The 25,647-nt window shown below is 43.5% G+C and overlaps 1 protein-coding gene across 4 annotated transcripts in view; it reads left to right on the forward strand.

Annotated features, from left to right (window-relative positions):
- DAG1 (dystroglycan 1) overlaps positions 1–25,647 on the forward strand; it is a 64,421-nt gene that overhangs the window by 20,591 nt on the left and 18,183 nt on the right. For 3 of the 4 annotated variants that reach the window (XM_060109665.1, XM_060109663.1, XM_060109664.1), the window contains exon 2: positions 24,719–25,115. In XM_060109665.1, the coding sequence (XP_059965648.1) occupies positions 24,831–25,115 (285 nt within the window). In that variant the 5' untranslated portion in view covers positions 24,719–24,830. Of the gene's footprint in view, positions 1–13,356; positions 13,471–24,718; positions 25,116–25,647 lie in introns of those variants that run through there. The other variant, XM_060109666.1, reaches the window with a different exon arrangement.

Genomic DNA, 25,647 nt, shown 5'->3' on the forward strand with positions numbered 1-25,647 from the left:
ATTGTGAGGCTTACTGTGTATCTTCTGAATCGTGCCCGGGGATTGTTAATGGGGAATCTGATACTGGAAAACACTGATTTCAGCCTGCCCATATTTTGTGTTTAGCTCTGGGACCTCTGAACTTGGTGATGGTCTGGTTGGGGTTTTTTTCCTCCAGGAGGGAAGGCTCCTGGGAAGGAAAGATGAAACTATTTTTAATCTTGAGCAAACATAGCCCAATGTAGTAATTTCAGGCCCCAGTGTGACATTTTCTTCCATTATAATCCGAGTCACTTTTAAAGCAAAGTCCTTTTTTGTACATTTTGTGCTTGTAGTGTTTCTAGAGGGAAAAGCTTTTAAGATACTCCCTCCTTATAAAGGAGGGCTTGGGGACCTGGTGGGCTATGTTTTGAATCATGAAGTCAGGGGCCTTTTGTGCCTGGAATCTGGAACAGTAGTGGACAGAGTGTGAGGGTGTGAGGTAAGTGGTAGGATTAGGGTTACTTAGGCCATCACCGTTTTACAGAACTCATCTGCTGACTTTGCCTCACAGCTGTTGATGAATATTGCTGCTTCGTCAGGAAAGAACTCAGCTTCTGAGGCGAGAGGCTGACCATGCCCCACGTTCCTTTTTCTTAACACTTCTTTTCATTTCACACAGTTTATATTTTTGTAACTTAAAACTTTGTTATAACTTCAAACTTGCAGAAAAATTGCAAAAGTAGTACAAGAAACTCCTAAATACGCTTTACCTTGAATTACCATTTGTTTACATTTTGCCTTGTTTTTGCTTTGTCATTCTGTTTCTTTTCACTCTGTACATTTTTTCCCTGAACCATCTATGAGTGATTGGCAAACATCATGCCCCTTTACTCCTAAATACCTAATTGTGTATTTCCTAAGAATAAGAATATTCTCTTACATAATGACAATACATCTGTCAGTATGAGGGAAATTTATTATTGGTTTAATATCTAATCTACATTCCATGCTCAGATTCCTCAGTTGTCCTAATAACATCTTTGATAGCCCCATGTGAGTAGGCACAAGTTGCTGGTTTGTCTTGATGATCAGTCCTGGTTGAGGAGGTACCTGACAGTTTTTTCCTCCTTAAAGTTGCTGTTTTTCCCTTCGCAATTAATAACTAATTTATGGTAGGACACTATATAAATATCCTGTTCCTTGTCAAACTTTGACCCTCTACTTTCAGCATGCAGTGATGCTTCTAAGACCATCATTCCTTCTGAATTAGTTGTCATCTTACTCAAAGAAGAGGTTTCTCACCTCCTTCACTTGTTTATTCAGTTTTGTTTATATTAGTTCACATTGATAACTTATTCAATGAGATATAGCCCATTCTTGTCATTATTCATTTTGATGCCCAGATTGTCTCAGGTTTGGCCAGTGGGAGCCCCTTTAGGCTGGCTCCTGTGTTCTTTTGACATGTCTCCATCATTGTTTGAGCACTTCCTGACTTTCTAGTGCAAAAAGATGTTCCAGGTTCCTTTCCCCAGCCTGGCATCAGCCCTTTCCACAAGGACCCTTGGTTTCTTTTAGTTGAAGTGGCATTTAGAAACCAGGATATGGATGCATGGTACATATTTTTATTTACTAAAGTCTTTTAAAATAAATCTAATTTTGTATTCAGTTACTTAATCATGTTGCAGTTGAATAAAGGAGTTTCATGACTTGAATAAAGGAGATCCAGTTCTTGACTTTTGTTATAAGTAGAACAAGTGAACACACGATATTAGCAGACTAAGATGGACTTTAGCAACAAAATAAAAGAAGGTCTTGCCTGCTCAAAAAGAATTTATTTCTGCTTAACTGTTACAGAAATTACCAAAACCACTGAGCTAATTTCTGAAGAGGAAGGATATGCCTGAATATTGATGCCAGGGACCCTTATTCCAGGCTGTGGACTGCCTGAAGTCCAACTCCATGAGGCAGTGCCCTTGACTCTGTTTTCAGAGCTTTGGAGTAATGGCAGTGTCTTTTGAGGCAATGAAGCAGAGCTGCTCTGGTGTTTCAGGTGGTCTTTGACATAGTTCTTCCCTAGGTGGGTTCCAGTGTCATGGGAAGACCTGGGTCTGACCTGTGTTCTCCCTGTGCCATCGTTAGACTATGTGAGCAAATCAGATATGGCCCCTGCTCTCACTATTCTGAGAATTTAATGAAGAAGGAAAGGTATAGTGGGGGGTTAATTGGATAATGGAGGACTGAGTTGGGCGGGTTTCCCAAGGAAGCAGCATTTAGTAGGCTGGGAGCTGAAGGGCGAGAGGGAGTTGGAAAAAACTCTACTTAAATGCTTATGAGTACTTTTTTTGTGTGTGCCAGGCAGAGAGGGTGGACCTGATTCATGGGCAGCTGTCATGAGCTGCCTAGAACACAAGAGCCATGTGATGGCAGTTGTGGCTCAGGCAGGTTAATCTAGTGAACCAGGCTTCAAGTCCTGGCTCTGCCCCTTACTTGGTATGGACTTCAGTTTTTGCATGTCGTAAAGGGGACATTAGCTATTCAGCAGGGTTGCTGTGACGTAGGATCACTTACCATCCTTAAGGTGTTGCAGCATCCAGAACACGATTACTCCTTGTTATGGCAGTTGAGTGTGGGGTAAACCATAATAATTGAAGGGCAGTCTTTGTGGAATGCTTAGTCTGTGCATACATTGGGCTGAGTGGCTGATGCATCACTGTTCATCCTGACAGTAGCCCTTTGAGGTCAGTGACACATGATCCCCATTTCATTGATGAGAAAACAAGCTTAGGAAGCACCTGGAGGCCAACTTGAGCTCATGTCACAGAATCAGAGTAGAGCCAGCGACTGCCACAGCCACTACGACTCTGAGAAGGACTGGGGCTTGGAAGGCAGGAGGGAGAACAACTCCAGTATCACTCCTGGGTATTCCATGTGGTGCCAGTGCTGCTGAGTAGCATTGATGTGTTTTGTGAGGGGGCCAGGACATGTGGGAGAAACTTTCTAGAGGATCCAGAATTGTGGGTCTGGGGCTCTGATGAGAATTTCAATACAGGAGTCCTTGCCCTGGTGAGGACTGATGAGATATACTGGGTTGAGGGTAAATTTCTGCATTTCCAAGCCCTTTTTCTCAGCTGTGCACCAGTTTTTAATTCCTTCAGCACCTGCTGTCCGTGTGGTCTGGGCCCCAAACTATACTGTCTACCTCCTGTTCTGTTTCAGAGCTGCTGTATCTTTAGAGCAGGGTTTACTGTTGGTTGAAATCTGCACCCCAGTCAATGACATCAGAATTTTGGGGGTGGGACTCAGGCATCAGCTCCGTTCCCTGCCCAGGTGATTCCAATGTGCAGCCAGGGTCTAGAGCCACCGCTCCAGAGCTTAGGAGAGCTTGTATCCTTGGTTGAAGTAAGAAACTTAGCCTGCTCACGAAGGCAGAACTGGGTATTCAAAAGGTGCTGATGTCAAAAAGAGTCATGTATCACAATGTTCATTGTAGCTCTGTTTACAATAGCCAGGACACGGAAGCAACCTAAGTGTCCATTGACAGATGAATGGCACATATATACAATGGAATATTACTCAGCCATAAAAAGAAACAAAATTGAGTTATTTATAGTGAGGTGGATGGACCTAGAGACTGTCATACAGAGTGAAGTAAGTCAGAAAGAGAAAAATACCATATGCTAACACATATATATGGAATCTAAAAAAAAATGGTTCTGAAGAACCTAGGGGCAGGACAGGAATAAAGATGCAGACCTACTAGAGAATAGACTTGAGGACACGGGGAGGGGGAAGGGTAAGCTGGGACGAAGTGAGAGAGTGGCATGGACATATATACACTACCAAATGTAAAACAGATAACTAGTGGGAAGCAGCCACATAGCACAGGGAAATCAGCTTGCTGCTTTGTGACCACCTAGAGGGGTGGGGTAGGGAGGGTGGGAGGGAGACGCAAGAGGGAGGAGATATGGGGATATATGTATATGTATAGCTGATTCACTTTGTTATGAAGCAGAAACTAACACACCATTGTAAAGCAATTATACTCCAATAAAGATGTTAAGAAAAAACAACAAAAGGTGCTGATGAACCTGCCCATTAGATCAAAGCTCATCTGAGGAAGATGGTCACACAGGAAACAAGCTTTAGGTGGCCTTGATGGCCGGTGCATCAGAAAGGGGGTGCCTTCTGTATCCCTCTTCCTGGGAATTCTCAGGCCTGATGCTGTAAATGTCTAGCTGTTTTTGAAGTGGAAAGGAATGGACCTTGGTATAGTGCCATATTGTGGAAAAACAGTGATTTGTGTTTAACTCTCCAACTAAATGTTTGTTGAGCACCTGTTCCATTGAGGGGCTGGTCCGGATGTGGGAGTAAGCATTCCAAGTTAAGTGGAGCATGATCGCGCTGTAGGAACACCTGCGACTCTGTGTTGAGGAGAAGGCTGTGCGCATAACTCGTTAAATGAGTGGCAGGGATTAGGCATGCTTGGATAGAAGGGAAAGCACTCTTGGAGTGGTAAAGGAAGGGCAGTCTCTCAGGAGAGGAGGACTTGGAGCTTAGTTCTGAAGATAAGCAGAGAACCTGAGGGTTCAGTAGACATCTCTGCTCTGGGCAGTGATGCAATGTCCTAGCTTATGGAGTAGTAGAGCCCTCCTATCCCTTCCTATCTCAGTGGTCTTGGATGAACAGACCGGTCTGGAAAGTAGAGGTCACACTCTGAGGACTCAGCTTTCCCTGATGGTGCTTCACTCTTCTCCACCCTGGCCAGGCCCTGCTGTCTAGCCCCCACTGCATCAGCCTGAGCTCAGGACCTAGGTGAATTAGACCCTATTCCAGCTCTCAGGGGACACCCAGTCTAGTGGGGAAAATTTTTATTGAGAAACAAGAGAAGCTCCTATTATTATTATTTTTGGCTATGCTGTGAGGCATGTGGGATCTTAGTTCCCTGACCAGGGATTGAACCTGGGCCACAGCAGTGAAAGCACCAATTCCTAACCACTGGACTGCCAGGGAATTCCCACATATCATTTTTCTTGAGACTAGTCCTCTAAATAAGAGGAAGCATTTTCATTTTTATGGTGTTCTTCATTTGTGAAGAGATTGAAACACAAATGGAATGGAGTTGGAGTTAAAGAGCAGATGGTGGAAGGTAGGATGATATGTGATATTGAGTAGACGGCCAAAAAGATTTTTTTAATTTTTATTTATTTATTTTTGGCTGCATTGGGTCTTCGTTGTCGCGCGCGGGCTTTCTCTAGTTGCGGCGAGCGGGGGCTACTCTTTGTTGTGCGCAGGCTTCTCATTGCAGTGGCTTCTCTTGTGGAGCACGGGCTCTAGGCGCATGGGCTTCAGTAGTTGTGGCTCTTGGGCTGTAGAGCGCAGGCTCAGTAGTTGTGGTGCACGGGCTTAGTTGCTCCGCAGCATGTGGGATCTTCCTGGCCCAGGGCTCGAACCCGTGTCCCCTGCATTGGCAGGCAGATTCTTAACCACTGCGCCACCAGGGAAGCCCTAGATGGTCAAAATTTGTTGAATACAAATCATCAAGGAAATATAATTCCTATTGTGTGTTTCTTTGTTAGAGCAAGGTGCTTATGGAAAAAGAAAAGGAATAATTGCAGAAGTATTATTTAATTTGCCATTTGCCTAAGTTATCTCTGTTCATGCTGTTGATTATAATTGTAGCTGGTGTTATTTCATTCCATATTTGCCTAGAAAACAAGGTTTCTAAGAACAGACATAGATTTATAAAATTATTTTTTAAAAATCCTGTCGGCCAAAAAATTGCTGTTGGTCCATTGCAGCCGGTGTTGCTCTGCTCTCTCGAGTGCTGTGACCTCTGATAGTCACTGACCTCTTTCCTGTTCCAGCCCCAGAGGACAGCCACACCTGAAGTTCTGTTGGGCAGGACCACTGCTTTCCTATTAAGGTGTAGATAAAGTTAGAACATGTTCATTCTCCTTGAGAATGATTTGGACGTGGGACTTCCCTGGTGGTCCAATGGTTAAGACTCTGCACTCCCAATGCAGGGGCCTGTGGTTCTATCCCTGGTCAGGGAACTAGATCCTACATGGTGCAACTAAGAGCCTGCATGCTGCAACTGAAAGAGCCAGCGTGCCACAACTAAAGGTCCTGAATGCTGCAGTGAAGATCCCATGTGCCACAACTAAGACCCAGCACAGCCAAATAAATAAATAAATATTTTTTTAAAAAAGAGAGAATGTTTTGGACATGATTCCTTTAAAGCCTGTTGTGTCATGGCCCATAATAAGTGCTGTGCACTAACCATGTACAGGCCTTGGTGCCTAGGTGCTACACTCGTTGCTGTGGGTCATCCAGCAGGATATGAGCTACAAAGAAGTAACCAGTACCAGACAGGTGCACACCGGTCCTGTTTGAGGTGCTCACTGAAGCTTAGATTCCTGTTGAGGTTGAGGCCTTGTCACTTTCTTGCTCCGTGGTCAGTGTCAAATTCAAGTACTTAATAGTTAGTCTGTAAAAGCAAAAGATAGCTGAGATCCCTGGATGCATTGCACGTAATCCAAAAAACATATGCAAGCTTTAAATTAGTCTTCTTTGAACTAACTGCAGTTGTTTACAGGGTGGACTCTCTCAGAAACTGCTGCTCAAGTTTGCAGCTGCACTAATGCTTGGGGTACGAGAGGTGGAAACTCTGGTGTCAAGAGCCTGCTGGGTGACTTCCTGCTTCTTAGCCTTTCTGCAAGTGGAGAGCTGGAGTGACTTTTTGGGGCATCTGTAGATTATGAGTTTATAAAGAGAGCTTGACTTGAAAACAAAACAAAAAACTCCAGCTCTCTAGATAAATGCTACTGGTAATTTACTTATTTTTAGTTCTTTGTCACAGAGAATTCTGGTTTTTCTTCTAATCATTTGCTGAATATAGCAGGTAATGATCTAAGGCTGGCAAAGGACTGGAGGGCTGCTCTCTCCCTTGGGATGAGAAGCATCTGCGAGGAGCTCATGTCTCCATTTGCTCCCCCTCCAGTTCTGAGTCAGGTTGATGGGTGAGACATCTACTTGGGTAGTAATAGTCAGCGAAATCCTGAAAAGGATCTGACTGCTGTTTTTGTGGCCATTTCCTTAATCCAGTAAGAAATATCTCCAGCCTAGCATGTCTTGCTGCCTTAGGATGAACAGCTTGGCAAGAGTGTGGAGGGCACTCTCTCCAGTCCCTGTTGGTTGTTGCCCTGACTGTGTTGTCTCTGCGTCTGCCACTCCCCCATACAGAAATCTGTGTAGGGACAAATGTAGGGACAGAGACCAAATCCTGTTTTATCAGTCAGGCTTTACAGGGCAGCTTGGTCTGAGAAGATAGAATCAGAGCTCCATCTAGTTTACTCACACTTTCTCTTTTGCCTGTGACCTTTCTGCCTTCCTGTCCCTTTACTGACCAAGAAAGCTCTGAGAGGTAAACAGCGCTATCCCTATGGTTCTGTGAGGGGCCAGCCTGTTAGGAGGACTGTTGCCATGAATCCCTCACAGTGTCATCTTTATCTCTGTGTGAGATAAATGCAGAGGTTCCTGACTCTTGATTAGATCTGTTCTTAAGACCACAGAACTTAACATGATTCATTGGATTGGTATACAGTGAGAAGACATAACATAAACTTGTCATTTACAAGAGAGGTCTTTTAAGTAGTTAGCTCCCAGCACAAATGATTTACATAGAGCCTGGGAAGCGCAGGGTGCCTCTGTGCTCGCATTAGAAGCCAGTTGAAGATTCCTGTGAAAAGAAGATAGAGTATCTGAAGAATTAAGCTGTGGGCTGGTGGGAATCTTTGTTCATTTGGGCTATGGGAGTCTATTTGTGCCTGACAGTGGCCCAGCTTGGAAATTCAGATGAGCTTGGCTCTGTTAGGAAGAAGAAAACAATACCTTTGTGCATCAGGAGATGCTGGCCACTACTGAAAAGTACTTGGTAGCTGCTACTTTCTCCCCAGTACTTGGGAGTATGTAAATTGTAGCTGTACCCATTTGATAAGACAGACGATCCTCTGCATTTCTCCTTCCCTTATCTGTATTTGCTTTTAATTTTTAATCCTTGGGTTCTAAAAGTCAGGAACTAATTTCCAAATAATTACTACTGAGTGGAAACACACTTTTTCCTTTGTGCTAAGGGAGTGATCAAAGCCTGCAGGAAGAGGAGGTAGAAGCAGTGGGAGGTGAGGACAAGGGCATCTTCAAGGATTTCTTCAGTTGTGTTATACCTGGGTGTAAATCTGTTGTGGCAGACAGTGACTGGGGATCTCCTGGAGCTTTGAGGAGGGGGAAAGCACTTGGGAGTAATACATTTCCTTCATCTTACTTGGTGTAGAGGTACCTGAACTGGATATATTGTATTTCTCTGAATCAGTGCTGTGATCCTTGAAGAGCAGCCCCATATCCTCTACGGGGGGAAGGCCAGCAATGCAGAAGTTGCTGGGATTGGCCCAGGAGCTTTGCCTTCACCAGTTCACTGGGAGCTGGTACTTTCAGGTGCCACTCTAGGCCTGATTCTGAGGTCACGCATGGCATGACCTTCTTCTGCTCAGCATTGGCCTTGTTCACTGCTTCACTGCCTGGTCACAGAGTGGCTGTGGCTTTGCAGAGCAGGGGTTCCAAGAGTCTGCAAAGGCCATCTTTTGGCACTTTTGCTCCAGCCTTTGGAAACACAACCCTAAAACCTACCAGAGAAGTTTACGATTATTTAGATTTTGCAGCTGTAGCAAGGCTGAGGTAGGTAGAAGGGCAAATCAGAGCCATATGTGGGAGGGAAGGAATTCTGCTAGCAAGAAAGTCTGAGCAAAGGGAGTGGGTGCTAGTTGTGTCTTGTCCTTCTATAAACAAGGTTTGTTGATCTGGCAATTTCTGGCATGGTTGAAATGTTCTTGATGGTCGAGCCTTAAGAATGTGGCCCAAAAAAAGAATGTGGCCAAAAGCAGCTCACAGCTTTAAACACTGAAGGCTAGTATTTGCCTAGATAAACACTCAGAACAGTGGCACCTTACAGTGAAAGTGCAAGAGCTCCCAGTCACCATGGGCCAGGATACCCCTGTCTGGCTCCTGAGGCCTGTATTGTGAGGTTGCTGGCAGGATCAAGGGCTGCAGTAATGGGGCACCTGAGTAGGGAGCTGGGAGTGGCTGTGGCCACCCCAGTATTTCATCTCATTCCTCTGTTCTGGAGTCTGATTAGCCAGTTAGGTCAGGAAGGGCAGCAGTCAACAATCTTTTTCTAACCTTAATTCATTCAAGGCAGATTAGCATATTAGTTTTGAGCTGTGGTACTTAGTTTTAGTCTTTTGTAGTATAATGGAAAAAATATCAGAAAGCTCAGCTTTTAACTTCAAAGTGTGAAATCAGATGATTATTTGCTTTGTGCTTGGTGAATCATTTTGGGGATTTAGGGGAAACCCTGTTGCTATTCCCTGATATCTGAGTGCCTGCTTGGTGCTAGGCATCAGTTGGGGAAGAGGGCAGCAGAGCATATGTGGCGTCAGACCTCTGCAGTGGACCTCTTCTCTTTCCTTTCCTCTCTGGGCAACCCTTGGCGTTCAGCCTTGACCCGACAGATAATTGACCATTCTGCCCTCACAGTGTAGTCCCAACTCTACCTTTGTACTGAGATGAGGAAGGGGTTGGATAGCCAGAGGAAGTTTGGGGAGTCAGAATGCAACTTTTATTTTGTAGTAAGCACCTACTTGGAGAACACTTATATAAGTATTTAGTTTATTACCTCTTGTGTTTTATGATTTACTAATGTATGTAAATCTTAATTGACTATTTTTGTATGAAATTTGGGAAGACTACATGCATAACAAATGAAGCTTCACACCTAGTACAGGGTAGGTAGTCAGTAAATATATACTGAAGTGTTAACTATTGTTGGGCTCTCTTGAGATAATTGTAATTTACTTTAATTGGGTTCTTGGATGCCACAAGGGTATGCAAATGTAGTAACTCATTCCTACTTGTATTCTGCTGAGTCTGGCCACCCACCTCTCACACTTACTCCCCTACTTCCACCCCACCTCCAAGTCCAGCTGCTGCAGCCAAATGGACAGTTAGGCCTGGTCCTTGTCTTTGGGCTCAGTTTATCCTTTTCCAGCCTCAGTGCCCTACCTGGGCATCGATGATTAGAAGACTGGACCTAAGCCTTATAAGTTTTTTCCAAAGTCTAATTGGTGTGACACTTGAGTAATGTGGGTTTTAAAAAAATATTTATAATTGTAGTAAAATATACATAACGTAAAATATGCCTCCTTAACCATTACATTTTTAAATAATTGTGGTAAACAAAACAACATAAAACGTAACCATCTTAACTGTTTTAAGTGTGCAGTTGAGTACTAAGTAATGTTTAACAGCAGCATATGGAGTTCAGTGGAGTGTAGAAGGAACTGTTTTTCAGTGAGCTTTATCACATAAGATGTTAAAAATCTACTCAGGCTAAAAACCACAGTCCAGTGGAGAATGGCCTTTCAGCCCTGGCTTCTGAACCTTGTCTTTCTTCCCTTCCTCTAGGATGTGTTTGCACCTGAGTGAGTTTGTACCCAGGTAGAAAGCCTTTACTTCCTTTCTGCCTTTGTTGAGAAAACCAAACCACCATCAGCAGAAATCACTGTTCTTCTGGGACCTCTGCTTTTCGTATCTGTGATAACTGATAGTTTCCAAGAGTTTTCCAAGTGAGAAAAGCATTCAAATAGCTTTTGTGTTTGATAGACTGTTGAGTAGTGCTTGTTTCTCACAGGTGGTAATTTTTTTCTTCCACATATTTTTATTTTTAAATCTCTTGCTGTGTATGTGGCCCTGGACTCTTGGTGGGTTCCCAAGCTCCCTGATGGTGTCTTCGCCAGGCTGCCCCACACCTCTGATGATACTCCCACGGGACACAGGCCAGAGAGGAACTTGCTTTGTGTCAGGGAAACCTCATCTGCCTCCTGAGCAGTGAACGATTTTAGGGTGACACCTTGCATCTTCACCAGTGACTTGGCTCAACACCTTCCTCATCTGACCCCAAGGTGTGAAAAAGTCCTGTTTTAAACTCAAAGCAGAGCAATCTGCCTGTCTTTTTGGTGTTTGAAGCCCACGTAAACAATGACTTCACACTATTGTTTTCCATTGTGTTGAGTACATCCTGTTGGCCGTCAGATTGAGCAGTTTTAAACTGGTTAACCCTCTAGAATTTTTAGATTAGTATTAGACTGACATTTAACATTTACTTTTAACTTCTGAGTGCCTGGACAAAAGCCTTTTTGCTAGATGGAACCTAAAGTGGTTGTTTCAGTTAAGATTATTCCTTTTGACCATTTAAAAACAAGGTCATGGGGCCTCCCTGGTGGCGCAGTGGTTGAGAGTCCGCCTGCTGATGCAGGGGATACGGGTTCGTGCCCCGGTCTGGGAGGATCCCATATGCCGCGGAGCGGCTGGGCCCGTGGGCCGTGGCCGCTGGGCCTGCACGTCCGGAGCCTGTGCTCCGCAACGGGAGAGGCCGCAACAGTGAGAGGCCCGCATACCGCAAAAAGAAAAAAAAAATAAAAAAAATAAATAAAAACAAGGTCATGGAATTTTATTATTTTAGTTTTGTTTTAAGAGGAAAATCCCATTTTCCTTAAGTGTTTTAATTACATCGTGAATGGTAGCAATTTGACAGTTTAAGTACTATTTTTAGGTAATATAGCTATTAGAGATTTAGGGGTTCCTGCGAGTGGTGGGCTGGGCTGCCTCTGCTTCGTTTTGTATGGTTAATAATGGGTTGAATCCCACAACTTTTCCTTCATTCTTAGAAAATAAAAACTAGTAGGGAGCCATTCTTTCAGAGTCTTTAGTTAAGATACTTTAAAGTTTCAGTCTGTAGGTTTTTCTGCACGTGAGGAAGTGTTAAGTTTACTATAAATTGAGTTAGTGTCATGTATGCATTTGTTCCACGCGTTTTTTTTTTTTTTTTTTTTTTTTTGCGGTACGCGGGCCTCTCACTGTTGTGGCCTCTCCCGTTGCGGAGCACAGGCTCCAGACGCGCAGGCTCAGCGGCCATGGCTCACGGGCCTAGCCACTCCTCGGCATGTGGGATCTTCCTGGACCGGGGCACGAACCCGTGTCCCCTGCGTCGGCAGGCGGACTCTCAACCAGTGCGCCACCAGGGAAGCCCTCCACACGTTTTTTGAGTGGAAAGTTTTTACTGACTGAGCCTCCTCCATGCATGCGGCACTCATTAGCTCTGGGAGGTAGCCAGTGCTGGAACAGAGCTACTTCTCTCCTGGGGCTGGAATTCCAGAGGGAATCTTCTAGTTCCCAGGGATCTAAGTCTGTCTGGACAGGGTAGAGTCACAAGGTGCTCGCACGCGCTTGATCTCCTCTCCCCGCCACAACCCCAAACGTGCTTCATTTGCATATAGATAGGGATTAGTGACAGGAAGGAGCCTGGAAGGATTCTTTCCTCAGATATCTGGGGTCCTCGCCTACCACTGTATAATGCTTTTGAGTCTCTGGTTGCGTCCCTGCCGATTGATCTGGTAAACTTTATTTATTTTTTTATAAACTTATTTATTTTATTTGTTTATTTTTGGCTGCGTTGGGTCTTCCTTCAAGCGGGCGCTACTCTTTGTTGCAGTGCGCGGGCTTCCCATTGTGGGCTTCTCTTGTTGCAGAGCACGGACTGCAGGGGCTTGGGCTTCAGTAGTTGTGGCTCGTGGGCTCTGGAACGCAGGCTCAGTAGTTGTGGCGCATGGGCTTAGGTGCTCTGTGGCATGTGGGATCTTCCCGGACCAGGGCTTGAACCCAAGTCCCTTGCATTGGCAGGCGGCTTCTCAACCACTGCGCCACCAGGGAAGCCCTGATCTGGTAAACTTTAAATACACCTGCCTCCAGGGCAGATTTTATGTATTTTGTTTTACAAAGAGCACCACCTTTTAGACACTGCTGAAAACTTGGCTTTTTATTTCTGCCCATCACTGGAGAGTCCCCAGTATCACAGTTGGAGAAAGGAAGTATGCCCATTTTTCACATTGTATGCCATGGCTTGTTGAGGAGGTGTTCAGAATGCCAGGGGCTTCACCATGGCTCTGGGAAGGTCCCTCTTTACAGAGTTGGATTTTGCTGGGGTCTGGAGCAGTGCCGAGCTCCGACTTAGTGGTGGACATTGCACTGGGGACTGGCACAGAGGAATGAGTTACCCATTCCCACTACCCATTTCTCAGCAGGAGAGCTTCAGCAGTGTCAATCAGCCAAACAGTGGTGAGTTCAGCTGAGACATATTCTTGGGCTACCCTTAGCACTTGCAGGTATTCCAGAGGGTCTAATGTGAGTGTGCATGTGCAGTGTTGAAATGAATGGCTGTGTCAGGAAGACTGGGTGACTCATATAGTCTTTTCTCTGGTTCCTCAGCACCTTCTCCTCCCACCATCTTCTGGCCACAGGCTCTGTGTGACCATGGTTGAGTGTTACCTCTCTTTAGGCCTTGGTTCTGAAAACTGAGGAGGAGGATCTCTGTAGTGCCTCCATCGCTGGATGACCAAGTGTGTGAGTATGAGACTATGTGGAAAGCCTTCCAGAGGGATGTCCTAATAGTGGTGTTTGGATGCAGCCTGACAAAGTTCCTAGCACAGGGAGATGTGACCATTGTTTATAGGAAGCCAGTATCAGAAAGACACAAGGCTGCTTTTTGCCAGTTTTCAAAAAGATCTTTTCTTCCCAGAGCATGGAAAACCAACACATAGCAGCAGTTGGAGTTGTGCCCTGGACAATGCCTGCTTGCTAAGTGCAGAGCACTTAGTCATGCCCATGAAACAGATACCCCGTGTCGTCATATGTCCACAGATAGCATACTGAGCTTACGTTCCTGGTAGGACAGGGTGTGTCTCATACTGTTGCTGTTTTCAAATAAGCTGAGAATTTTTAAATGGAGAATCAGATTAGAAAAGCAAAAGATCAACTGGATCTAATAAGTAGAAAAGTAAGTACACAAAAGAGTAAGGGCATCAGAAGAAGATTTAAAAAAAAAGATGTCCTGTATCCTTTCCATTCATTTATTACGTGTGTGCTTGGCATACATCAGTGATTGCAACAGGTGCGTTCCTGCCCTTCCCTTCTACAATTTACAGTCTTGTGGAGTGTTGGTTGAGCTGAGCTATTTACTAAATAATAGTTAATATGTATAAGAAAGGAAAAGTTATAGAAAGCACTATGCAACAGTAAAGAAAACACTAAAGTTACAATTTAGGATAGTATAAAACAAAAGACCTAGAATATTTAAAAAATAAAGTTATAAACTATAAAAGGGGTACAAAAGCACAGACAATTAAAAAATTGGGAGATATTTAAAAAAAAACAAAACAGAAAAGAGCTTGAAGAAAAGCCTTAAATTTGGGGGCAGTTTATAAGGATCTGAGGAGAAGACCTCCACCCAGGATATGGAGAACACCAGGTGTTGAAAAGCTGGGTGTTTCCTTCCTTGCCTTTCCTGGTAGAGGACCTCACAAAGGTCACTGGGAGTTAAGTGGTTCTTGGAACTGATGCCTGCAGGACCTCAGCTTCTAAGTCCGTGATCATTTGGTGTCCCGCTCGAGAAGTGTGGCACTTAACACTGCTGGCAAGTCTGGTGGGCAAAAGTGTTTTTCATGTTGCTTTAATTTTCTTTCCTTGATTACTAGTGAGGTTGAACATCTTTTTGTAAGTTTATATTGCCTTCAGGTTTTCTTTTCTGTGAATTACTTGTTTGTTATCTCTTCAACCCATTTTTATTGTTTTAGGGCACTTGATATATTTTGATAGGGATCCTTTAGCTATCATATGCGCTGAAAAAGCTCTCTCCCAGGCTGTGGTTGGTCCTTTTTATTTTCTTTATGGTATCCTTTATTGTACAGAAATTTAAAATTCTAATTCAAATTTATCTTTTTTTTTAGGTTAAAACATTTTTTTGGAAATAATTGTGGATTCACATGCAGTTGTTAAAAATAATACTGAGAGATCCTGTATGCCCTTTACCCAGTTTCCCCCCATGATAACATCTTAAATAATAGTACAATATCAAAACCAGGATATTGACATTGATGCTATCAAAATACAGAACATTTTCATCACCACAAGGATCTGTCACGTTGCCCTTTCATAGCCACATCTTCCCCTCATGTCCTAACTCCCTCTTTAATTCCCCCTCATGTCCTAACTCCCTCTTTAATTCCTGGCAACCACTAATCTGTTCTCTGTTTCTATAATTTTGTCACTTCAAGAGTGTTATATAAATGGGGACTTCCCTGGTGTTCCAGTGGTTAAGGATCCGAGCTTCCACTGCAGGGGACACGAGTTCAGTCCCTGGTCAGGGAAGTAAGATCCTGCATGCTGCACAGTGTGGCCAAAAAAATTTTTTATTTTAATAAATTTATTTATTTATTTATTTTGGGCTGTGTTGCATCTTTGTTGCTGTGCATGGGCTTTCTCTAGTTGAGGTGAGCGAGGGCTACTCTTCGTTGCAGTGCGCGGGCTTCTCATTGCGGTGGCTTCTCTTGTTGCAGAGAACGGGCTCCAGGCGTGTGGGCTTCAGTAGTTGTGGTGCGTGGGCTCAGCAGTTTTGGCTTGCAGGCTCTAGAGTGCAGGCTCAGTAGTTGCGGCACACAGGCTTAGTTGCTCCATGGCATGTGGGATCTTCCTGGACCAGGGCTCGAACCCGAGACCCCTGCATTGGCAGGCGGATTCTTAACCACTGTGCCAGCAGGGAAGCCCTGCAGCCAAAAATTTTAATTAATTAATTAATTAATTAAAAAATTAATGTTATATCAATGAAATCATATACTGTGTAACCATTTGGGATTAACATTTTTCACACCACATAATTCCCTTGAGGTTCGTCCAAATTGTTGAGTGTGTCAATTCAAAAGTTCATTCCTTTTTATTGCTCACTAGTATTCCATGGTATGGATGTACCACAGTTTAACCATTCATCTGTTGAAGGGACATCTGGGTTGTACCATTTGTTCAAAATGGTTGTACCATTTGTTGTACCGTTTGTTTCTCCCCCATTTAATTGCTTTGTACCTTTGTCGAAAATCAGTTGAGCAAGGCTTCCCTGGTGGCGCAGTGGTTGAGAGTCCGCCTGCCGATGCAGGGGACACAGGTTTGTGCCCCGGTCTGGGAAGATCCCACATGCCGCGGAGCGGCTGGACCTGTGAGCCATGGCCGCTGGGCCTGCGCGTCCGGGGCCTGTGTTCCGCAATGGGAGAGGCCCACGTACCACAAAAAAAAAAAAATCAGTTGAGCATTCTTGTTGAGGTCTATTTCTGGATTCCGTATTCTGTGCCATTGATTTATGTGTTTGTCCCTCCACCAATACAGTTTCTTTTAAAAAAATATTTATTTATTTTCCTTTTTTTTGGCTGCGTCGGGTCTTAGTTGCAGCACACGGGATCTTTGTTGAGGCATGCAGGATCTTTTTGTTACAGCACGTGGTCTGCTCAGGTTTCTCTAGTTGCAGCACTTGGGCTTCTCTCTAGTTGTGGCATGGGGGCTCCAGGGCACATGGGCTCCAGAGCACGTGGGCTTTGTAGTTTGCGGCATGTGGGCTCTCCCGTTGAGGCGCGAGTGCTCAATAGTTGTGGCACGTGGGCTTAGTTGCCCCACGGCATGTGGGATCTTAGTTCCCAAACCAGGGATTGAACAAATATCCCCCGCATTGGAAGGTGGATTCTTTAGCACTGGACCACCAGGGAAGTCCCCACCAATACAGTCTTAATTACTTAGCTCTCTAAGTTGATATTAGATAGAGTAATTCCTCTTTATTCTTCTTTTATTTTTTAAAATGTATTTATTTGGTTGTGCCAGGTCTTAGTTGTGGCAGGCGGGCTCCTTAGTTGTGGTTCGTGGGCTCCTTAGTTGCGGCTTGCCAGCTCCTTAGTTGTGGCATGCAAACTCTTAGTTGGGGCATGCACGTGGGATCTAGTTCCCTGACCAGGGCTCGAACCCAGGCCCCCTGCACTGGGAGCATGGAGTCTTAACCACCGTACCACCAGGGAAGTCCCTAATTCCTCTTTATTCTTCTTGTTCAAAATTGTTGTTGTGTTGAGAAGCTGGAGCTGGTGTATTAAATTTAAGAATATGCAGATTATGACCTGCTGAATGAGGGGGCACAAGCCACCCACATGAGGTCAGCAGGTAGCTCCCTCAACATCTGAGCTCCCAGTTCGGGGAAGTGAAAACCATAGGGTCATTTTGATTGAAGGTGCAGTTCCAATCCACCCACACAAAGGAAGTAAAGTCACAAGGTCTAATACTTACAGATCCCAGAAATAGGGGGGTGGACAGTGAGCCAGGGGAAGGGCAGTCATCTGTCTCAGGTCACAAGCGAGCAGGAGATAGAGAGCACCTATTACTTACATGGTGGTTGGGGCAGAGGTCCCTTACTTTTCAGGGGCTCAACTCTAAGTGGATATTTTAAAAGATGCCCCAGGAAAAGCAAAGTGGGAATTTATGGTGGGAATCTTAAGTTTAGATCCTTATTGCAATGTCCAGACTCTGGGAAATGCCTAGGCAGTAAATCAAAATAGCTGTTTTCTCATCACAGCTATTTTATTTTATTTTATTTTTAACATCTTTATTGGAGCATAGTTGCTTCACCATGCTGCGTTAGCCTCTGCAGCACAACAAAGTGAATCAGCTACATGCATACACACATCCCCATATCCCCTCCCTCTTGCGCCTCCCTCCTACCCTCCCTATCCCACCCCTCTACGTGGTCACAAAGTACTGAGCTGATCTCCCTGTGCTATGCAGCTGCTTCCCACTAGCTATCTATTTTATATTTGGTAGTCATCACAGCTATTTTAGTTCCTTTGCCTTTCCATATAAATTTTTCTAAATTAATTAGTTAATTATTTTGGTTACATTGGGTCTTCATTGCTGCACGCAGGCTTTCTTTAGTTGCGGCGAGTGGGGGCTACTCTTTGTTGTGGTGTGAGGGCTTCTCATTGTGGTGGCTTCTTTTGTTGCAGAGCACGGGCTCTAGGTGCGCGGGCTTCAGTAGTTGTGGCATGCAGGCTCAGTAGTTGTGGCTCATGGGCTTAGTTCCGCGGCATGTGAGATCTTCCCGGACCAGGGCTTAAACCCGTGTCCTCTGCATTGTCAGGAGGATTCTTAACCACTGCGCCACCAGGGAAGTCCTACGACTGATTTTTGTATGTTTGTTTTATATCCTGTGGCCTTGCCAAACTTACTTATTAGTTCTAGGAGTTTGTTTTGTGGATTCCTTGGGATTTTCTACATAGACAATTATGTTATCTGCAAGTAGGGAGAGTTTTATTTTTTAACTCTATTTATTTTTGGCTGTGTTGGGTCTTCGTTGCTGTGTGCGGGCTTTTTCTAGTTGCGGAGAGCAGGGGCTACTCTTTGTTGCGGTACATGGGCTTCTCATTGCGGTGGCTTCTCTTGTCGCAGAGCATGGGCTGCAGACGCGTGGGCTTTAGTAGTTGCAGCACACAGGCTCAGTAGTTGTGTCATGAGGGCCCCAGAGCACATGGGCTTCAGTAGTTGCGGCATGTGGGCCCAGTAGTTGCGGTTCGCGGGCTCTGGAGCGTGGGCTCAGTAGTTGTGACACACAGTTTTATTTTTAAGTCCCTACAGTTTTATTTTTTCCTTTACCATCTACATGCCTTTTGTTTCCTTTTCTTGCCTTATTACACTGGCTAGAACTTCCAGCACGATGTCAAATAAGAGTGGTAGGGGACTTCCCTGGTGGTGCACTGGTTGAGAGTCCACCTGCCAATGCAGGGGACACGGGTTAGATCCCTGGTCCAGGAAGATCCCACATGCTGTGGAGCAGCTAAGCCCGTGTCAAAACTACTGAGCCCGCTCTGTAGAGCCCGCAAGCCACAACTGTGCTGCAGTTACTGAGCTTGCATGCTGCAATTACTGAAGCCTATAGCCAGCTCTCCACAGCAAGAGAAGCCACTGCAGTGAGAAGCCTGTGCACTGCAACAAAGAGTAGCCCCCCCTCACCGCAACTAGAGAAAGCCCATGGACAGCAACGAAGACACAACGCAGCCAAAAAAAAAAACCAGTGGTGAGAGCAGACATCCTTGCCTTGTTTCTGATCTTAAGGAGAAAGCATTCAGTCTGTCACCATTAGATGCTCTTTATCAAACTGAGAAAGTTGTCCTCTGTTCCTGTGTTTCTGAGAGTGTTTATCATGACTGGGTGTTGAATTTTGTTAGGTACTTTTTCCGCATTAATTAATATGATCATGTGATTTTTGTTCTTTAGTCTGTTAATGTGGATTATGTTGATTGATTTTCAAATATTGAACTGGCCTTGCACCCTGAAATAAGTGCTACGTGGTTGTGGTATATAATTCTTTTTATAATTGCTAAATTCTGTTTCTTAATGTTTTGTTAAAAATTTTGTGTCTGTTCATCTGCATTTTCTTTTCTGGTTTTTTTTTTTTTTTGGTATTGTCTTTGATGTTGGTGTCAGGGTAATGTTAGCTTCATAAAATGAATTAGGCAAGTGTTTCTTCCTTCTACTTTCTGGAAAAGAATGTGTAGAATTGGTGTTAATTCTTTAAATATTTGGTAGAATTTATTAGTGAAGCCATCTGGGCCTAGAGATTTCTTTTTGTGGGAGTTTTTAAATTAAATTTTTTAAATTACAAATTTTGAGGAATTGGTCTGTTTCATTTGAATTATCAAAATCTGTGAGTTATTTGGTAGTATTTCCTTATTATCCTTTTTGACATCTGCAGGATCTGTAGTGATATCCCCTGTCTCAGTCCTGATATTGGTAATTTGTTTATAGAGATTTGTCAATTTTATTAATCTTTTCAAAGAACCAGTTTTTTGTTTTATTGATTTTTTCTGTTGTTTTCAATTTTATTGATTTCTGTGCTTTACTCTTTCCTTCCTTCTGCTTGCTTTTGGTTTATTTTGTTTTTTTTTTTTTTTTTTTTTGAGATTCTTGATGTGGGAGCATAAATTATTGGTTTGAGACTTTTCTTTCTTTTTCTAGTGGTTTCAGTGCTATAAATTCACCCCTAAGAGCTGCTTTAGCTGTGTTCCACAAATTTTACTATAACCCCACAACTGTATATTTAGTTCAGTGTAACATTTTATTTCCCTTGAGACTTCCTGACACAGGAATTATTTAGAAGTACATTGTATAGTTTTCAAGCATTTGGAGATTTTCTTACTATCTTTGTGTTACTGATTTCTAATTTGATTCCATTGGGGTTGGAGAACATTTCAGTATTATTTCAGTTCCTTTAAATTTGTTTAGATTTTTTTCGTGGCCCTAGATGTGATCTCTCAGGGTGTATGTTCTGTGGACATTTGAAAAGAATATATGTTCTGTTGTCAGGTGGAGTGCTCCATAAATGTTGATTAAAATCATATTGATTGATAGCATGTTTTAGTTCTTTTGTACCCTTGGTGATTTTCTTTCTAGTTGTTCTATCATTTGTTGAGAGAGTGATGTTGACATTTCCAACTAGAATTGTTGATTTGTTTATTTTTCCTTTCAGTTCTATCAGTTTTTGCTCCTCATGGTTCTGCAACTCTGTTGTTTGGTGCATATACATTTAGGATTAGTATTCTTCTTGATGGATTGACCCTTTTATCATTATATAATGTACCTCTCTGTCTTCGATAATTTTCTTTGTTCTGAAATCTACTTTATCTGATACAAATACAGCTCCTCTTGCTTTCTTTTAATTATTGTTTGCATGATATATCTTTTCCCATCCTTTTACTTTCTGCCTATCTTTTTCATCTTGTTGTCATCTGTTGATTGTCTTTTTTTCATTCAGTTTGGGATCTTCTTGGTTCTTGGCATGATGAGTGATTTTTCAGCTTTTTTTTTGGGGGGGGTGCTGCTGTACCACATGGCTTGCAGGATCTTAATTCCCTGACCCAGGGATTGAACCCTGGCCTTTGGCAGTGAAAGCACCAAGTCCTAACCACTGGACTGCCAGGGAATTCCCATGATGAGTGATTTTTGATTGAAACTTGAACAATTTTGTATTTTGTTCTGAAACTCTAGATTCTGTTTTAGCTGGCTTTTGTTTGACACTTGTCTGGCAGAGGAAGGGTAGAGGAGGCACTGCCTGATTACTGGGAAGTTTAGGTAGAAGCCCAGTTTCCCCTCTCAGCCTTTGTTGACACCTGAAGGCAGGTGAAGTCCTTGCTACTGCTGGTTGAGGGTGGGAGTTCTAGTTCCCTAGGCCTCGCGACTCCTGAGCAATGGTTAAGGTTCTGATTCTCCACCAGTCTTCCTCTGACACCATCCCAGCAGGGATGGGGAGAGGCTCCTTCTTATTGCTTGGGTGGGAATATAGAAATCCAGGTTCCCCATGTGGTTTCCACTGACACCAAGGGGCTGGAGGTAGAGGGTGGTACATTGTTACTAGCCAGTGAGGATGAAAGTCCCAGCTCCCTCCCCAGTGGAGATATTAGGGTGCCTTGTTACAGCCTCATGAGGATGGAAGTCTTGGCTCCCTACTTGGCCTTTGTTGGCATGGGTGGGAGTGGGGCCACAGTTTTTTCTGTGGTGTTTTGCTAGAATAGAGCTGTTACTGTCTAAATATTTTATGTCTTTCTAGGTTACCCGCTTCTTGCTCCTTTGGATAAAGAGAGCATACTTTTGTTAGGACGTTTTTTGTTTCATCTGTTGGCATTTCTGGGTTGCCACCTTCTTCAGCTCCCAATTCTGGTATACATGAGGCAAAAGAAAACCCAAGGAACTCACTGCTGTGTCATTCCTTGAATCCTGGCGTCCCTAGCTGCTCTGCCTTCTTCTCTTGACTGTTTAAGAGTCTCATGTTTATTTTATATATATAGTATCTAGGATTTTCCCTTGTATTTAGTGGGAAACTAAGGAGAAGTACATCTATTTCATCTTCCTAGAAGTGAAAGTCCAATGGTCTTTTTCTTTTATGTTTTGTGTTTTTTGATATCTTTTAAAAATGAAATCCTTCCTGGGCTTCCCTGGTGGCGCAGTGGTTGAGAGTCCGCCTGCCGATGCAGGGGACACGGGTTCGTGCCCTGGTCCAGGAAGATCCCACATGCTGCAGAGTGGCTAGACCCGTGAGCCATGGCCACTGAGCCTGCGCGTCCGGAGCCTGTGCTCTGCAACGGGAGAGGCCACAACAGTGAGAGGCCCGCGTACCGCAAAAAAAAAAAAAAGAAAAAAAGAAAAAAAGAAAAAAAAAATCCTTCCTTATTCTGACATTCTGCTATATTCTAAACATTTTAAAGTTCTGCTTTTTACATTTATGTATCTAATCCACCTGGGATTTATCTTGTTTTTGATGGAGAAGTGACAGAAGAACCTAATTGTGTTTTTTTTCTACATAGATAGCCACTTGTCCTGGTGCCTTTGAACAGCTTCTTTGCAAGCAGGTTTTGGGCTCTCCCTCTGGTTCCACAGTCCAGTGTCTACTCTGCCCCATGTGACACTGCCTTAAATACAGTAGCTTTGTGATAAGTCTTGGTTTGGTAGGATAGGACTCCCAGGCCTCAAAATTGTTTTACTTTCTTGGGTTTTGTCTCTGTCTCATGACTTTTAGTTCAAAAACAAAATAAGAACAGGAATAACGAAGTCAATAGCAAAAAAAACCTTTTGGCATTGGCTTGGATTTGCATTGACTTTAGAGTACGCTGCCTGTTTCAGTGGCCTTGTTTTCTTCAGCAATTTTATTTACTTTGCATTACCCAGGTCAAAAAATATCACGTGGCTCCTCAACAACTTGGCTCAGGGCAGGGCTTCATCGTTTTCCAGAATGGGAAATTGCTTGCGATGGCTGTGGCCACGTGTGGGCACCCAGAAAGTCCCACAGTGCATCTGTGTGGCTGCCATCCTTAGAGCAGGGTCATGAGCTGCTTGAAGCTGGTGTGGGGGAAAGGGGAAAATGTGCAGGGTTTTAGTCACTGTTGGGGGTGGGGGGCAAGAGAGTTCAAATAAGTTTCGTTCACTAGCCCTGAGTTTGCAAATATATGCAATATGTGGGGGTGTGAGAAGTGGGTGGTTGCCACACTTCTCTGTGCAAATACTTGGCTTTTCAATTTTTTTTCAAAAGTATTTTTTAAGACTTAATAATTGTAATACTTGGCACATTGTTTTATCTCTATATATGCATGCACACGGTTTTTTTTTTCCCCTTGGACCATTTCAAAGTGAGTTGTAGAGATTTTTGATACTTCATCCCTAAATACTTCAGAATTGAGGACAGTCTATTATCGAGCCATACCACCATCATCTCACCTAAGAAAATTAACAATAAATCTAATCTCCAGCCCACATGCACAATTCCTCAGTTATCCCTTTGGGAGCTGGTCTTGTGTGTTTTTTGTTTTTTTTAGAAGTAAATCCAGGGCTTCCTTGGTGGCGCAGTGGTTGAGAGTCCACCTGCCGATGCAGGGGACATCGGTTCGTGCCCCGGTCCGGGAAGATCCCACATGCCACGGAGCAGCTAGGCCTGTGAACCATGGCCACTGAGCCTGTGCGTCCGGAGCCTGTGCTCCGCAACGGGAGAGGCCACAACAGTGAGAGGCCCGCGTACCGCAAAAAAAAAAAAAAAAGTGAATCCAACACAAATGAACCTATATATGAAACAGAAATAGAATCAGGGACATAGAGAATAGACTGGTGGTTACCAAGGGGAGGTGGGGGGTAAGAGAGGGTTGGATTAGGAGTTTGGGATTAGCAGATGCAAACTGGTATATATAGAATGGATAAACAAGGCCCTACTGTATAGCACAGATAAATATGTTCAATATCCTGTGATAAACCATAATGGAAAAGAATATGAAAAAGAATGTACATATACGTATAACTGAGTCACTTTGCTGTACAACAGTAATTAGCACAACATTGTAATTCACCTATACTTTAATAAAAAATAAATTTAAAAAAAAAGTAAATCCAGGGTCCAGTCAAGATGTACACACTGCATCTGGTTGCAGTCTTTAAATCTAGAATAGTCCCCTTGTATTTAGAGGCGTCAGATTTGGAAAGACCAGACCAGTTATCTTGTAGAAGGTCCCACATTCTAGATTTGTCTGATTGTGTCTTCATGGCCCTGTGCTTCCTAAGAACTGGAAGTTAGTTCTAGAGCAGCACTACCCAACAGAAATATAATGTGATCCACATATGTCATTTAATATTTTCCGGTAGTCACATGAAAAAAAAAATAAGCAGGTGGAATTAATTTTAATAATATATTTAATATTTTTATTATGTACTATTTATTAATATTTATTTACTTAACTATACTTAATATTTTCATATCCAAAATATTATTTCAATATGTAATCAATATTTTTAAAGTATTAATAAGAGATTTTACATTCTTTTCTTTTTTAAAAAAATTTATTTATTGAGGCTGTGCCAGGTCTTAGTTGCAGCATACAGACTTCTTAGTTACGGCATGAGGACTTTTAGTTATGGCATGCATGCAGGATCTAGTTCCCCGACCAGGGATCGAACCCTGGCCCCCTGCATTGGGAGCGCAGAGTCTTACCCACTGGACCACTAGGGAAGTCCCCAACATTCCTTTTTTATACTTAGTTTTCAGAATCCACGGTGTGCTTTATACTTAATGGACCAGCCACATTTCCAGTGTTCAGTAGCCACATGTAGCTGGTGGCTCTGTACTGGACAGTGCAGAGTGAGACTTGATCCAACTCAGAGTAGATATTTTTGGCAGGAACACTTAGGGGGTAGTAACTGCCTGTGCTCAACTTTGAAACCATGGAAGTTGCTGAAGTCTGAGTCTACTCTTCTTCTTTTTCAGGCTTTGGGTGCTCTGGGATGGAGCAGGTGTGGAGAGGCTGAGGACCCAGTTCTGGGACCACGTCACTTGCTTCCTTTCTTAGACTATCTGCTTGAGCAGACTTGAGCCCGGGATGAGGATGTCTGTGGCCCTCTCGCTGCTGCTCCCCCTCTGGGGGAGGACCTTTCTCCTTCTGCTATCTGTGGCTGTGACTCAGTCCCGCTGGCCCAGTGAGCCTTCGGAGGCCGTCAGGGACTGGGAGAACCAGCTCGAGGCGTCCATGCACTCAGTACTCTCAGACCTCCATGAGGCTGTTCCCACGGTGGTTGGCATTCCTGATGGCACCGCTGTCGTCGGACGCTCATTTCGAGTGACCATTCCTACAGATTTAATTGCCTCCAATGGAGAAGTCATCAAGGTGAGACTGGATATAAACTGTAAATGAGGAATAATTCTCATCTTCCATTTTAGTTTTGATTTTAGTGTTAATTTTAGGTTATTTTAGTTTTTTAGTTTAGGTTTAGTTTTTCAGTTTTCCAGGAATTCTGAGCTCAGTTCTTCCAGGACGTGCTAAGTGTTCCTTAAGAGAGGGACAGCCGCTGATGTTCACTAGAGGGTCCCCATATATCTCAGAATAGCATCCTAAACCTTTATGCTTGCTCCCATTTTGAGGGTGTCACCATTAAAAAGCTTTTACATATGTACTCTGGAAGATCTTTTGGTCATCAAGTTAGGGATTTGATGGAAGGGCCTGTGTATAGGAAATGGTCTGCTTTCATTAACCATGGGATTAAACCCAAGAAATATGGAACTTTTAAATGCTTTGAACCTATTTTTTAAAAATAAGGTATAAGTAAATATTGGAGTTTTGCTTTGCTTTGGTGTTCTGTGTTTACTAATGTATTTGGTCACTTAAGAACCAAAATTAGTACTTAAATTTCAGCCTCGCC

This window comes from Mesoplodon densirostris, chromosome 10 (genome assembly GCF_025265405.1).
Source record: "Mesoplodon densirostris isolate mMesDen1 chromosome 10, mMesDen1 primary haplotype, whole genome shotgun sequence".
Lineage (NCBI taxonomy): Eukaryota > Metazoa > Chordata > Mammalia > Artiodactyla > Ziphiidae > Mesoplodon > Mesoplodon densirostris.